Source organism: Hydra viridissima, unplaced genomic scaffold, assembly GCF_058129835.1.
Source record: "Hydra viridissima isolate aposymbiotic clone 2 unplaced genomic scaffold, HvirCarnegie_v1 scaffold_13, whole genome shotgun sequence".
NCBI lineage: Eukaryota > Metazoa > Cnidaria > Hydrozoa > Anthoathecata > Hydridae > Hydra > Hydra viridissima.
The window spans coordinates 11,319,153-11,336,364 of NW_028324312.1; the positions used below are offsets into that span (position 1 = coordinate 11,319,153).

Consider the following 17,212-nt stretch of genomic DNA (forward strand, 5'->3'; position numbering starts at 1 on the left):
ATTTTTTTTACTATTTAGATTTAAATTATTTATAATCTGGTAGTTCAACTTAAAACTTCCTCCAACATAATCTCCTACAATTTTAACGTGAATATCATTTTTCAGGAATGAAGTTATGATATAAAAGACCATTACAGCTGCATAAAAACAAAAATATAAATTATTTGGTAACTTTCAAAGATGTACATCTATAATATAATTCCTACAGAATTCTTAATGTTTAACGTCGTTTTGTCGTTAGTTACTAGGCTTTGAAAGAGCGCTTTGTTTAAATGCACGCGGTCATTGGAGAAAGATCAATTAAGCGAGTTAAAATTTTTTTCCTTTTTGAACTTAATTATTAGTTTAGATTTATTGCATAATGAATCATATTAAGATAAATAATCATCGCTAAGATCATACTATAATTGAATTAAGTATTCGAAATAGTTATATATACATTTTCATTAAATGAAGTAGAAAGGATTTAAATTTTTATTAGATAAAGTAGAAAGGATTTGAGTTTTTATTGGATAAAGTAGAACGGGTTTAAAGTAAAAAGGATTTTAATTTTTTTAAATTGTTTAAATTTTGTTTATTTTAGTTTCTCTTTTAGCAGTTTTAATTTTATTTTTTTATTTTTTAGAAGGAATATTGGAGTATGGATGTTATTTAAAGTTATACTTATGCTATTTCCATAAAATGGTTATTACTACTTTGAAACTTCTGTGATGCTAATAACTAATTTTATTCTTTTTTAGAAAATTTAGAAAAATAAATTAAAATTTTGTGCCAACACTGACAACGCATGTCACATGTTATTGTATGTAAAGGTTTTGTTATGAAGATTAGAGTTCTTATGAGGAAAAAAAGAAGGTAAAGAGTATTGTTTGTAAATATATATTTTGTATCTTTTTATAATGAATGTATAAAGTTAATCCAACTGGAGAATTGTTTTTTCTTAAACTATTACTTTCGCAAGCAAAATGAGCAACATCTTGGGAGGATGTGCGTGCTGTTAATGGTATTGTCCTTAAAACGTTTTGTGAACCATGTGTTTTAAAAGGTCTGTTGTAAGATGACACTGAATGGCAGAATACTCTTTCTGAGGCAACACATATGCCAAAGCAAATTAGACAATTAGTATCAATTATCTTGATCTTTTGTGATTCTGACAACCCTTTACATCTCTGGAATACATACAAAGCTTTTATGATGGAAGATTTCATTCACCGCTCAGTCCCACTTCTAATAGCTGAATAAGCTACTCTTCATCAAATTGAAAAGATTGTTAATCAAAGTGCTTAAGCGCTGGCTGATTACAATCTTCCTGTTATTCATGAGTTTATAGGTTTAAATCTAGAAAATTTTAATGAAAATGTTTAACAATCTCTTGACAAAGCCAAAAAATTAGATTGTTGCTTAATGTCAATCAATTAAATGTATGTAATGCTATCCTTGCTGCACTTGATGAGCAACCAAGTGTAGAAAACCAACATTCTAGATTGTTTTTAGGGATGGACCAGCTTTTAGTGAAAAAATCTTTACTTATAATTATTTGATTGCTGAAACCATAAGTAGAGGCTTTAAATCTGCTACAGCTGCATGGAGTGGCATAGCAGCAACTCTTCTTACAAATGGATCTACACTGCATGGTTTATTCAAACTTCCTGTTCCAATATTGGATAATGGCACATGTAATGTAACTCCTAACTTTAAACATGGGCATTTTTTAAGACAAGTTAGTTTGCTTTTGCTTGATGAAACATCCATGATACCTAAACATGCCTTAAATGCAATTGATAGGTAGTTAAAAGATATTTGCAACAACAAATTTCCGTTCGGAGGAAAAATAATTCTTTTTGGCGGTGACTTTAAGATTATTCTGCCTGTTGTGAAAAGAGGACAACCAACTTAAATAGTAAAATCGTGTATAAAATGTTCTTTGCATTGGCAGTGGGTGCAGATATTTGCATTAACTGAAAATATGAGAGTACAAGGTGGGGAAGTTGAATTTTCCCAATGGCTACTAAAATTTGGTAATAGAAGAATACCTGTCAAAGAGGAGGATTCTTTTAAAGGATGCATTGAAATATCAAATCAGTGCATTTTTAGAGAAAATGAATCGTTTATTGAAAGGATGTTTGGAGATGCTGATCAAATTGATTATTCTAAAAACGTGATTTTAACACCAACTAAAGTTGATTCATTATCAATCAATGAAGAAGTGCTTGAATGTCTGCCGGGTGAGGTCAAAGTTTATTTAAGTGCTGATCAAATTGATGCTGATGACCTTAATGAAGGAAATAACTTTCCTGTTGAGTTTTTGAACAGCTTAACTCCTTCAAGTATGCTACCTCATTAGTTAAAATTGATATTGGTTGTGTAATTATGCTACTTAGAAACTTCGATCTCAAAGCTGGGTTATGCAATGGTACTCGAATGAAAGTTTGTGCTCTTCAAAATAATTACATTGGTGCAGAGGTTTTGACAGGTTTTTTTGGTGGTAAACGGGTTTTTGCTCCTCGAATTCAGTTGACTCTATCAGGTTCTTATTTACCTTTTGTTCTGAAACCTAATCAGTTTTCTGTCAGTTTGGCTTATTCGATGACAGTTTATAAAAGTCAAGGTCAAACATTTGATAGAGTTGGGGTATATCTCAAAACACCGTGTTTCTCTCATGGTTAAGATAACTCTATTCTCCTGACCACCATTAAGGCAAAAACGGGGAAGGGAGGTCCTTTATTAGTATCAAAATATTTAAGAGAATTAAATTTCGAGTAACAAATGGAATTCTTAGTAAATGGTAGCAAATTACCGTTTACTAAAAACTATTGAAACAAAGAGCCGATTTATAGAAATGGTCAGATAAGTGCCATATAAAATAATGGTCGAATGGTCAGATATTTTTAATAAATTTATTTAGTTGTGGGCATTTAACGTTTAAAGACAATTTTTTTTTTTTCTAAAAGAAACATGTATCAAGGGGATGCCAAAAAGTTAATAACTCATGTATAATTTACGTTCGCTTTACATTAATCTTATTAATAAAAGTTCATGTTATAAAAAAAATATAAGAAGAATTTAGCTTTACTTTTTCGTCAATTTAAAGCATGATGAAGTGTCATTATTTTGTAACAGTAACTAAAAAAGTATTGTTTTGAACTTAGTAATGTCGAGGAAAATTGTTCTGCTTTACACTGATATGACCAATATCAGTTGTAAATTACTCAAATAATATTAAATAGTTGGAAAATTATTTACCTCCGCATACTTTTTATTTTATTTTTACAGATGGTTCAATTTTTTAATTTGAAGCGTTTTTCTAAAAGGGCATAGTTAAGGTTTCGCAACATTAAATTGTGGAAAACAGCCACTATAAATTAAGTAACAGACCTACCGTAACCCGTTTTACGGCTTGTTTTTTGCTAGTATTATATAAATCTTATTTTAATGCTTTAAGCTACATTAGCAGTGTTAAAAATGGCTTTAATATGAGAGTATAGCATATGTCATTTACAAATTGACGTATGCTACATTTGCTGAACTAATTTATTTTCTAAAGATTTTAATTTTTGCTTTGGTAACTTTAGACCTTTCTATTGGATCAAGATGAGTGAGAATATGTGTTGATAGATCTTTTACATAACCCCAAGGTGCTAGATTTCTTTTAAACTTTCCATTCTTATCTTTGTAAAAGGTGAAAGGAGTATTTTCAACCACATTTTCATCTCCAGACCAGGTTTCAGCAACTATTTAGAGAATACGAACTTATAAACAGCACTAGCTCCTTGAGTTGTAGCACTTGTACATAGTTAAGAACCAGCCAAAAGCAGTGCAATATCGCAATCACTTGTAAGCCATCAACGTAAAGAAAAAATTTGAATGCTTAGTGAAACTTGCTTTGGTATGTTGTATATCGACCAAATTTTAGTATAAAAAAAATCCTGAAATTCTACGACCAGATTTTAATTTATTTTGACTTTAAAATTCACAGTTTATTTTTTTTCGACAGCTGCTTTTTCAGTTCTCAACATTCGCGCACAATTAAATTTCAAGGTTTTTTAAAACATGTATACTTTGCTTATAATAGGAACTATCCCATTTTACATTTTTTAAAGAAGATTTCTATTTGTAAAATTATTTGAGAAAACCTTAGAATTGCCACTATTGATAAATCGAAAAACTTTTTTAATGCTTACATCGCTTTCGATTTCAATATTCGGAGCATGCGCATATTAACAAATCTATTGCGTTTTAAGTAATCGACCGTGTCTATTTCGTGAATTTAAACTTTTTGGTCGGCCAATTTTTGGTAATGTATTAACAGAACCAGTCATTTCAAATTTTTTAGCAATACTTTGAACGGTGGAATGTGTATTATCAATAATATTGGCAACTTGACGAAGAGATTTTTTTACTAATTCAAGCATACTTTTAGACACGTGATGTTTCGTACTTAAACTTATGTTTATAACTAAATTTTTGCTGAAAATATTATTATTACAATAATAAAAACCTATGAACGAACAAATTTGAACAAGTTTTAATCAACTACAAAGGAATTTCATATTATTAAGTACTAGTTTTGTTGAGTGTATGAAAACTTTTTGTGACGTTATAAATTCAAAAATTAAACTTTTTCAATTTTACAAATAACTATTTTTATTTATTTATTTTTTATTTCTTATACGATATATTCTTGTTACTTTGCTTTAAAATTACTTTTTTGCATTTAAAATGATTTTTATCAAGTGTTTTCTCTAAATTGTATGGAGTGAGAAAAATTTTCTTACTGACTGTATGCTATTCCAGTGTGTTAAAACGTCAGTAGAGCGAGAACATTCGAAGACGTCATATCTTTTAGCCAGTTATATTTGTAAATATTTTTTTAAGCGGTTTTCACTGACGATTTTTCAGGACAATTCGTGGATTATTATTAGCTATAAATAAAACGCGAAATTTGTGAAAGGAGAGCTTTTATTAAAAGAATGATTTCTACGAGAAAATTAGTATACAGCAAAGAGATATGCTAGATAAAACATAAATCACTATTTTATAAAATAAACAATTTATTAGCCATATTAAGATACTTGGTATTATAAATTTTAGATGCTAATACAAAAAAACTAAAATCTATTGAACTTTAACCATGAAATAATTTACTGTGAACGCTTAGAGCCAAGCAAACATACTTTTACATGAGCATATTCATGAAAAATGTTTTGAAAATACGCACATAAAGAAACCATGATGTAAAAACAATTTTTCCGAGAAATATCCGAATTATTTTAAGATTTTTTAGAAAAAGTTGATTTGTCTCAAAATGATTGGTAGAAAGGAAGTGTAACTGTTTTTTCATAAAGTGAAATATTATGAACAATTTCAAAAAATAACTTATGTGGAAAAGACTGGTCTAGACAAAATTGATAAGATAGCAATAATTAATTTAGCAATTATGTGGGAATTATTAGATACGTTATCAATTAGCTATCTAATCGAAAAGCAAAACCAATTAGCTGATGTTGTAAATAGAGAGAAAATGTTCGGAAATGCTGCCTACAAAATTAAAGATTATGAAAAATCCATCAAGCATTACAACAACGCAATGAATATTGACGATAAAAACATGATCATTGCTAGCAATCTATCGGCTGTTTACTTTCAGAAAAAAGATTACTGGAGATGTGCTGACTATTGTCTGAAAGCTCTGCTGACAACAGAAGATAAAGAGCCTTCTTCTAAGATCACACTAAAATGCTGTTTGAGGCTAGCAACAGCATTTAAATCTGTCGGGGATTTCAAAGCTGCTCAAGAATATTACAAAAAAGCGAACAACTTTCAAGAGGTCGACGAGCTTGAGTTAGAGCTGCTGAAAGTAAAAGCTGATGATAAAACTGTCATTAAAAACCAGGGGAAAAAAGAATATGCAACTGGCAGCAACGACTCTGCATTGATGTATTACACGAAAGCTTTGCAAGTTGGCGAGTTGGACAAAAGCGATGCCAAGCTCTTTTTAAAAAGAATTGCAATCTTTACAAAGATGAACTTGTTTTGGTTGGGTTTAATGGATTGTAAAAAAGGACTTCTCCTAAATTCTTGTTCTGAACGGCTCGTTTTAAGAAGAGGTATTTTGTTTCACAAATTAGATATCTTTTACGCCGCATTGAAAGACTTTCAAATCTATCTTAACTCGCATCCAAGTAATGAAGTAGTTAAAAGCTATGTAAAGAACATTGAAGAAAAACTAAAAAAAAAACAGCCATCGTTTCAACCAAAACTTCCACAGTTCTTTGAAGAATACAGAAAGATGTTTCCTAATGATACGCTCGGAGTTGATGTATTACAATCTCACTTCTCAGAGTTTAGTAGCAGAGCAGTAATGATGGATCGTAGTTCGTCTAAAATAGATGAATTGGCAAACCAAGTTCACAAAAATTATAAAAATGAAGCATGTATGCTAAAAAGATTCGGAAACTTAATGCTTCATCCAACGTTTCTAACATTTTTTCAAACTCAACCTTTTGGAAAAGTATTTCCAATATCACAAAAATATGCATGTACTCTAACAAACATTTTTTATTCAATGAAAAACGTTAATTTTCCAAATTACCCTCTTTGCTATGGAAAAAGCCATGTTTCAATTGGATGTGTTGATTTCTCTGAGCTTTTGTTTGTTCAGATTAATGGTACGGAAAAAGATGGATGTCTGAACTTTGTTGGTGTTGATTCAGCAGTCTGCTCTTTTGCGAGATGTTGGATTCTTAAAAAAATGATCGAAAATAATTCCAGCTGTCGATCCATTCTTCAAGCTTGGTTTTCTTCAGCATGGAGCAAAGAGACCCACCAAGAGTTTGTCAAAGCCTGTAAGATTTTGTTGAAAGAATCTACTTTAGATCAGGAACTGGTATACTTTATTCAGTTTTGGAAAGATTCTTATCTTTCAGTGACAGAAGCAGCAGAACAATGGAGTTTAGCTCATAAGAGTCCTTTAAACACAGCTCTATACGAAGATTTGGCAAACATGCGATACAAGGTCGACAGAGTGGAGTATGCGAGATATTTGTTCACAGGATTTCTTTTTGAAGAAAGCGAATCTGCTCTCCATTGTGGGAACTTGACAATGTTTTCAGTCTCAGAAAAAAACTTCTATTTTAAAAATAAAGACGAAAACTTTTATTTCTTTTTTAACTTTTCTGACACCAGGTTTAATTACAACTCGACGCTAAAGTTATCAATGGAGACGTTTATGCTTGAGAGAATGGAATGTTTAAAACGTTCTATATTAGCCAAGCAAATAAACCTTGAGTTTAAATGTGGACAAGTGAGTGCGACAAATATTGAGTTGTTGAACTATTTAAAGTCAAAGAAACCGCACACAATTGATTGGTCCAACCTAATGGATTATTTCACCAGAGAGGAATTTATAAAAATGAGTAAGCTCGTTGCCGTAACAGAAACCGTTCAGTATTTTCATGTCATGAATTGGGTAAAGTACGTAATGGGTGCTTCGATAATAGATTACGATTTAGAATCGATGAAAACGTTGATTGGGGCTTCACTAAACAACTTTTTAAGCAAACATCTTAGTAATAGAATACTAAATTCTAACTTAGCACAGATTTGGGATTATCAAGTCAACGTATTTAGTATAATGAACGTCACTGATGCAGATCTTAGTAAAAAATACATAGAAAAGTTTCTTGGTTATTATTTTAAAGACGTAGCAGAGTTTAAAGTTATTGAAAATCATGCCCAATTGCAACGATCTATAACAACATGTTTCGGACGTTTTAAAATGTTGTAAATGCTTTGCTTATTTCACTAAAAAGTCTTTTTTTATTATAACGGCTATATAAGAAGTAACTCTTTTTTTGTTTGTTTTTTGAATATTGTCATATATAAACAAGTTTATAAAACTTGCCATATTTTAAAATAAATTTCTAATTGATGATAATTTAAATTTGTAACAAATAAATTTGTTTTTAATAGATAAATTGCCGTACCTGATCAAACAACCTTTCATTATATGTTTAAGTTAGGACAGCGTTTCAATAAGAACTGTTTCTACCATTTTGATGACTAAGTTAAAAATACTATGGTTGTAAGACATTGCTATTTGTTAATGGTTAGGATTAAGCAACTAAGGCTCTGGTAAGGTCTTGTTGGTGTTCTTTAACAAATTTCAAATAGCTTTCATGTAGGGAAATTCGAATTCGGGTTTGAAACTTAATAAATGTGAAAAACGCGAGTAAACTTGAATTATTTGGCAATCAAATATTTGAACTATTTTAAAACAAAAAACTTAAAGAAAAACTGTAGCTGGTTTCTAAAAACTCGATTAGCTAGATTCAAAAGTTAAATTTATGACATCATTTGATATTTGTGTTAACAAATTTTATTGAGTTTTTCAATTTCAGCCATTTTGTTTTGTCTTCTAATGTTAAAAGGTTTAGGTTTTTTACTTTTAATTCTTAAATTTTAATTCTTATTCTTGAAGAAGAATTAAATTTACCGCTTAAAGTTTTTTTTTTCAAAACAATGGCAATAGAAAATCAAAAAAGTTTGATTCACTATTTCTTAATTTTTACTAAGTCAGTATCCTCTCGGACATGATCATGTTTTTTATTGTTTTTTACATTTTGGCTTGTTCGTCTGCATGTGACTTATGAGGCCGGAATTTTTTACACTTAAGCTCGTTCGTCTGCCGGTTTTTATGTGTCTGGAATGCAAAAAACTCTGTGCATGTTTTTTGAGAAGAGGGTTAATAATGGCCATTTTTCTGCACTATTCCAAGATCTTTGTCATTCTTGAAGTCAAAGCAGTGCTAAGATATTTGCCTAATTCAATTCTGATGTCTGTATTTGCCATCTTGTCGCTCAAATGAAAGCCTTCTAAATGACTCTTTCACCTCTTGTTATTCGGCACCTCGAACCATGTAATTCAACGATTTTTACAGTTCCTTGTTAACTAAAAAGATTGTAAAACTATTTATGTGAAAAGATTCTCTCCATTTTCCTTTCTGTTTTTTTCACACGTTTCAAGTACCTGATCATGCGGCAGATCTCTATGATTTCGAACTAGAATAAAGAGCTAAATTGATAAACTCTGCTAGAACCGTTCTTTAGCTCAAGACCAGGAGTAATATTATAGCTAACAGCTATAGATTTAAAAATTTTTGTTTTTTGAGATATATTGAAAGTTGATCTCGAAACAAAGACAAATTCCATTTCAAATAATGGAATAAAAATAACTATAAAATAAAAGTTTATCTTGTGCCAGAACTTCCATCAGATACTCAGTGGATCACCCCTCTCCATTAAAAACTTTTTGGATAAAGTCATATCCCAAAGAAAACCTTCAGAGGCATGAAGGTACATAGCTTGGGCATTACAAAAATGAAAAGTTTATTTCTCTTTAATTTGAATAAATGTAAGAAATTATCATATTTTGTGGAATTTAAGTAGTTAAGACATGAAATTTTCATATAAATTCATGAAAAAGTAAAAAAAAGTAAAAAAGTAAAAAAATTACTTTTAATCAAAATTATTAAATATATCAAAAATGAATAAATTCAAATCTGATTCTTTATGAACTTCCCACATTTTTTCAGCTTTTTCTTGCCTCTAATGTATTGTGCAAAGAAAATAGTTTATGGAAAAATGTCAATAATGTAAAGATTAAAAACAGAATCTATGATAAATTACTCATCATCAATTATATTTGTCAAAATCTGTTTTCATTTTTTCAATAATATTTCATTAACATTTTGGATTTATTAGTTGCATATTGTACGCTTTAAATTCAAACTTGCAATTTGCATTGCTTTTTCATTTATTATAAATTGTTTCAAAGTTTTTAGAATATAAAAGTTAATACCCGGCAAATTGTTAGCTTTCTGCCATGAGCTTGCTGAAGTCGAATTGTTCTCCCTGCAGATAATGAAGAAGAAGAAATCACTGGAAATGCAATCCTTTTTGAGGCATTTTTATCTATTTTAGCAACTTCTGCAAAGTTTTTTCGAAGTGTAACCGGTGTACAACAATGTGGGAAGCCTTTTTGTAGCAAAGAAAAACAAGAAGAGCATTTTTTTCTGAGTTTGGCTTTGGTAAAGAAGTTGGTCTTCTTCATGTTCAGAAAACAAATACTTCTCCTGTTGTCCACATGTGACTTTTTATGGATAATCATTTTAAAGAACTGGTCAACAATTTTTCAATCTTGCAAATAACTTATATTTTTGAATGATTTTATTTTCTGAAATTTTAAATTACCGCTTTTACGCCCAAACTACCAAAAAAAGAACAACTGTACACTTGAGACCAAAATCTGAGGTGGGCTATCAAAAAATAAATATTTTATACACTTCCAATGCCAAGAACACTGCAATTAAAAAACTCTTATATTGGTTAGTTTTCTGATTCCATTAAATTATTTTTAAAAAAATCCCTTCTGCTCTAGACAAAAACTTCCGTCTGAGAAGATTCCTTTACGCAATGAAGTATTTTCCAGAGCATCACCATTGGTACAGACGGCGCTGCAAACATTCAAAAGGGATCAAAAGCAAATAGTGACATTGATACCAATATGTGGAGCACCAACTAAAGGATCCACTTGATTGTTACAGGTTCACTAACTGCAAAATACTATAAAAAGAAAATGTACATACGTCTACAATTGAATCAACTTCACAAAAAGATGACGGGTTTGGTAGACTACTTTTACAGCTCAAGCAAGAGGACAGTTCATCTTGGTAACAAAGTAAAAGCCCTTAAAATGACAACAACTACGTTGGTACAGAACTGTCCGACTTAGCCCAGCTGAAATCAATAATTGCGCTTCTTGCAGCCATGGAGCAAATAGTTGGGCTTGATGGTGACACATTTGGCTCAAAATTGAAAAAACTGATGCTAGACGAATATGAGATAAGCAAAGTCAAAACAATCGTTAGAACTTTGAAGTTATTTGAAGTATTTTCAAACAATGTTTCATGCTTGTTACTTAAGGACCTTATTGACAGAGATCCAACACTGCAACCCACACCACCTAATACCACATCCAAAAATATAGAGGACGCGAACTTTTTGCATGCCAACAGTTTAATGGCTATTTTTTTGGACAATCACCACATACAAACGTATGGAGCAACATATAGGTAAAAAGGAGGGAAATCAGCTGCAAAAGAAAACGTAATAAAGAAGGTAGATAAATACCTTGGTGAGGCCGAAAAAACAGTGGACAATTTAGACTTTTGGAGGATCAATGCAGACAAATACCCGATGCTTGCAAGGTTTGTTCGGCAGATTCTGGCCTTCCCAGCTTCATCTGCCACTTCTGAAAGAGTGTTTTCATATGCCGAGAACATTTGCACAGCAAGGAGAACAAATTTAAGTGTTAGCAAAATGGAGCAGCTAGTTTTCTTAAAAAGGAACAGTAAATTATTGGATTAAATTTCAGATTTAAAATGGCCAGGCTACTTTTAATTTTGCTAATCCTGAAATTTAATATTTTTTTGTTATTTGTAATTTAATCTGATAAAAGAATTGAATTGAATTGTTTTGGTTATTTTTACTTCTTCGAGTATTTCTACGGGTACTTTCTACGCGGGTTCTACGGGTATCAAGTATCTGGTAATAAAAACAATTGGGAATTACCCGAAATAAAAAAAAACGGGTATTTTATAACTTTCGGGTAATACCCGAAATAACTACCCGCATCCGAGTTCGGGTCTCGGATCCCTAACCAATTATGCAGACTGGTGTAGAGTCATGCTGGTGTACATCCCTTATTGCTGATGAGTATAGAGAGGGTTATATAAAACCTCTTCATCAGCTCTTCATAAACACTTAGAATCTCTACTTACTTTTGGTACCACCTAAAAAACCTCCTAGCAGTACTGCCATTATTGGAATGTCCTAATCCTCCTGACTTTGGAACAACAGCTTTGATACCAAGACAACTCCTCAGCGCATCCTGAATCTGTTCTTTTTTTGAGCTTTAGTAATTTCTTTATTCCACCCCTAGCCTCCCACTCCAGCCTGTTAAATATGCGAAGGAAGCACTCAATGCTACTTATCCACAAATGAAGGGTGGACAAACCATGTTTAAATCTAATATCTAGAAAATTTGCCACTCTTTGAACCCTTTCCAGATCATTCAGGTTAGAGCTGCTCAGGCCGCATATAATACAACTGCTAGTTGCATCAGTTAATTCACTAAGAATAATAGCAACTTTTCCACCAACTATGCTTTTAGTTTACTAATATGTGTAAGGTGTTAACAAGTGTAAGGTGTTAATCTAAGTAGATTTAAATGCATGTAAGGTGTTAATTTATTTCATGTGTTTAAATGACGCGATTGTTAAACTATATAAAAGGAAGTGGAGTTTATAAAATGGTTCGATATGATGCGCAATCAGATTGGAAAACTAATATCTATTTCATAAAGGAAACAGTGACTCAATAGTGTTTCAGGAAAAGTTAAAATAATTCCCCACACTACTTAGTGCCGAACCTGCTTGGACGAACGAAACCTATGAAATAGCGAAGAATGGAACAAGAGCGAAATTACCAGTGAGAAATGAACATGATTTAAATAATTAAGGCATAAAACGCAACATGATTAATGGCGACAAATTAAGCATGATCTTGGCATTAGACAAAACAACAAATATATTAACAAGATTTGAAATGGAAAAGGATGAGCTGACCAGAAAAATGCTTGACGACGGCGAAAACATCGATTCGGTAGAACAATGGCTTTAAAAAACAGTGATCGAAATAGAAGTAACGATTGAGATTAAAAACAAAATGGTGGACAAGTTGGACTCAATGAAGAAAAAAGGAATGCCTCAGAAAACTTGAGTATGAAAATCAAATTATAGAGCAGCTGTTAATGATTCAAAAAGAAGCATAACAAGCTTCATTGAGAAAACTTCAAAGTGAAGTAGAATGGTATCTAAAGAAACTAAAAATGAAAGAAACATTGCGTAAATCACTTAGAAACAAAATCGAAGCAACTTACCCAGATAGCACATAGACGTTGGCCCAACGTTGGATCAACGTCGAAAAATTCGTTGGCCGATGGTCGGCAACCGACATCAAGCCAACGTGGATTTGATAGTCGGCGCGACGTCGCAACCAACCGTTGGGTTAATGTTGGCCCAACGTCGGATATCGACGTTGGGCGAGCGTCGCATTCTGACGTTGGTCCAACGTATAATTCAAATAATATTAGTTTTACTTGTTTGCAAAAACTTTGATTTTGATTCAAAAGGTGTGCTTATCTTTTCAATCAAAAACAAAGTTTTTGCAATCAAATTAAAACTATTTATTTGACTAAAGTGTAACTTTTTTCAACTAAAGGGTTACTGTTTCTTTAAGTAAAGCATAACTACTTCTTTGTAATGTTGAATAAAATGTAATGTCCAAATAAGTTTGAATAAAATTTGACGCTGATAAACGAAAATAAAACATTTATTAATGAACCAACTTAAATTAAACAATTACTAAGAGAAAATAAATATTCGTTGTAATAAACATAATTATGTTAAAGTATTTGCACACATGTTCAAACAAAATAACGTTCTTCTCGACTGCTAAGCATCCTTACGAATCTTGCATCTTTACTTCACTTGAGACTACAATAACGTTCGAATGTTCCTCATTATACAACTTGATAGAAATCTTTGAATTTGCATCATTCGTTTTATGAGCTTTAGGTATTGCCATAACTACTGCTAAAATTATAGGTGTTCATATATTTTTGTGTTTATATATATTATTAGCATAGACTTATCAGTTTCAATTTTTTTACACAAAGTTTTGTCAATAAAGACTTTTCAGAAATCTGGCGGGAGAGGGGAAGACTAATCGCTCATTTGATTTTTGAAAAGTCTTTAAAAGTGATTTCTAATCATTTATTGTTGCTTTGTTTTTGTAAGAATAGAGGGGGTGTAGCCTCTTCAAATTATCAAAATATCCTTTTTTTTTTTTCGTTTAAATTTTGAATTCCCCCCCTTAACTTTTGTTTTAGTCCCCCCCCCCCCCCCACACACACAACTTTTATGATCTTCCTATGCCACTGCATATATATGTATGTATGTATGTATGTATGTATGTATGTATGTATGTATGTATGTATGTATGTATGTATGTATGTATGTATGTATATATGTATGTATGTATGAATATATATATATATATATATATATATATATATATATATATATATATATATATATATATATATATATGTATGTATATATATATGTATGTATATATATATGTATATATATATATATATATATATATATATACATACATATATATATACACACACATACACACACACACACACACATCAAATACAAAATCTATATTTAAATAATAAAATAGTTAATAACAAACATATGTAAGATATAAGCACTATATACAAATAAAATTTCCATAAGTAAAAATATAAAATTTTTTTGATGTATTACCTGCATAAACATGGCGACAAAATATTTTTTTAAAAATAATTAGTACATTTATTGATATTTCACTTTCATTTTTTAATGCCACATCTAAACAGAAAACTATTGAAAAATATTATCAGTATTTTTCTGCAATAACTAGAAGTAAACTGCTTCAAAATTCTCTTATACAAATAATATATGAATTCCAATCACCATTAAAATGCTGCAAATGCATATAAAATACATTACCGTATCCCGCTTTAACAGCTGTTAAAGAGGGATATGGTAACAAATGACAAATTACAAAACAAATGCTTCATAACATAACTGAAAAAAAAAATTTCATTAGACATAACTGAAAAAAAAAATTTTAATGAAAGTTTCATTCAGTAAATAATGAAACAAAGAAACTTTAAATTAATACACCACTCAGCTAAAGATGAGATAATACCTTTTTCATCAGGATTGCTATCCAGATCACTTTAATTTTCTGAGTCTGATGTGAAATAGCGTTCATCCTGAACATCGTCATAGTGATTATTAAGAATTTGAAAAGGAAAATTATCTTCATCATTGTCAATATCAATCTCATATGAATTATCATCATAACAAACATTTTCATTAGAAATACTGCAGGTAGACACATTACTTTTCTGATAACTTTTACCATAAATTTCTTCCATATCGTATCAACTTGCTCTCTCACTCTTCTTCTGTTTGTTGCATATGACGCAGCCATCTAAACTATTAGTATCAGTTAAATTATATTGTATAATATTAGTAGCCCAATATTATAAACCATTATTAATACAAAAAAACAAAATTTTAAAAAGATTTAACTTGACTACTTTAAAAATAAGAAGAGCAAGAAGTGATTTAATTCAATTTTATTTTATAAAATAAGTAAAAATATCGATAAAGTTAAATGGAATCATCCTCCTAAAATAATTAAATATGCAATAAAAAGAGGTCATACTCAGAAAATGCAAAAGCAATTCACACATTCTACCACAAGATTTAATTTCTTCACAAACCTAACAGTTAACAATTGGAATAATTAAACAGGAGAGATAATCAACTCTGATAATGTGAATGTCTTCAAAAACAAGTTTGGTTGTTTCAAAAACAAACAAAAGAAAATAAAAATATAAAAAAATGAAAAATAAAATGAACACTTTTCCAAAGCTGTCAAAGTTTAACATCTACAGATGTTAGACTCACCACATTGTATGTGTACAGCAAAAAATTTGTTATTATTACTATTATTACATTCTAGCGTTTTATATCTTTTACAAATTTTACATCCTATCATAAATATATAAACAGTAAATTACTTAAAGTTTTTTTAGAACATTAAGAAATTTACTATCAATATTGATTAGTCCAAATATTGATTCGTTAATTTCTATTAAGAAACATATATCTTTAGAATAAAATACAAGTATAAGAGCATAAAATGTAGTCTTAATGCATGATATGGTAGCCTAATAGAAGCTTTATAGCACAATTTTGTAGATTCTCCTGCAATCAGTGCTGCTCTGAGGAGAATTTGGTGAAGCAGCACAAACTTGCTTCAGGCCATGATAATAAACAGGGTACTCAAGTTCTTGATACAAAATTAAAAAATTCTACTATCTCTAATGTAATATAGAAAAGTTTATTTACAAATTATGTAGCTACATAATTAGTAAACTACTAGTTTAAAGTTAAATAAACACAAAAACGTAAATAAAGTACCTGTATCTCTCTAACAAACTGGATTCTAACAAAGGGGATTTCTTTTCACAACCACTTCTTCGCGTGATTCAATCTTTTTTGACGTGATTCAATCTTTTTTTCTTCGCGTGATTCAATCTTTTTTTGACGCTTGACAGATTGCTACCCAGCTGTGTGCTAGCTGGGTAGCAATCTGTCAAGCGTCAAAAGTATACAACTACAAAATTTAATGGCGACTAGAAAGACTGGTTACGATTTTGGAATCAATTCACGGTAGAAGTTCACAACTCCAACATAATAAAGATTAGAGAATTCAACTACTTCCAGGAACTCGTCGACAGGAAAGCCAATAGAGGACATACTTGGTTTACCGCATGTATACTACAAGAAACTTACGGAAAAGATATTTGGGTTCACAAAGCATTGATTGAAGATTTGGAAAAAATAAGATCTGCACGAACCACAAACGGCTCAATCATTTATGTATTCATTAACAGATAAATTTGGACCAGTTCGTGAAAAACTCACACAAAACAATAATGGATGGGAAGAATCGGGACTGGAGCAACTTGTAGAAAAGTTGCTAAAATGCATCGAAAGAAGACCATTAAACTGAGCTTTCAACATAAGCGACGAGCTAACAAAAGGCGATAAAAAGAACGCAAACTTACTGTCGAGATCTTATGAGCATCAAAGCGCTGCATTTAAAAAATACAATAGCGGTAATTATGATAAAAAAATCATCGTAAGTAGTGTTAAACATGGATGTATCTACTGTGGGTTAAAAAATTACAAAAGCGAAGGTTGTACAAAAATGCTAACTGTTGAAAGAGGCATGGAGATTTCGACAAGCAAAAGATTGTTACAACTGTATTGGTTACGGGTACTCAGGGGCGAATTTTTCGATCAAAGGATGCAGGAAGTTTAACAAAAAATATCATAGGTTCATTAGTCAAAGTGGGAATGCAACAATGGACAGTAAAATGAAACCATGGGAGCGGTGTTTAATGCGAGTTCAACTATTCACCCGACTGTATTGCAAAAGTAAACTGCGAAAAAGCA

The 17,212-nt window shown here is 30.8% G+C and overlaps 2 protein-coding genes and 1 pseudogene across 2 annotated transcripts; 2 read left to right on the forward strand and 1 right to left on the reverse strand.

Moving 5' to 3' along the window:
• Positions 1 to 741: 741 nt before the first annotated feature.
• Positions 742 to 3,051, forward strand: LOC149880509 (uncharacterized). Its single transcript, XM_090069895.1, has one exon. It carries the CDS (start codon positions 1,967 to 1,969, stop codon positions 2,342 to 2,344), a length of 378 nt encoding a protein of 125 aa, XP_089926021.1. The 5' UTR covers positions 742 to 1,966; the 3' UTR covers positions 2,345 to 3,051.
• A 2,041-nt stretch (positions 3,052 to 5,092) lies between these two features.
• LOC149880510 (uncharacterized) lies at positions 5,093 to 7,989 on the forward strand. Its single transcript, XM_090070580.1, has one exon. It carries the CDS (start codon positions 5,438 to 5,440, stop codon positions 7,784 to 7,786), a length of 2,349 nt encoding a protein of 782 aa, XP_089926706.1. The 5' UTR covers positions 5,093 to 5,437; the 3' UTR covers positions 7,787 to 7,989.
• Positions 7,990 to 13,583: 5,594 nt separating this feature from the next.
• Positions 13,584 to 15,173, reverse strand: LOC149880511 (uncharacterized; annotated as a pseudogene).
• Between the last annotated feature and the right edge of the window lie 2,039 nt (positions 15,174 to 17,212).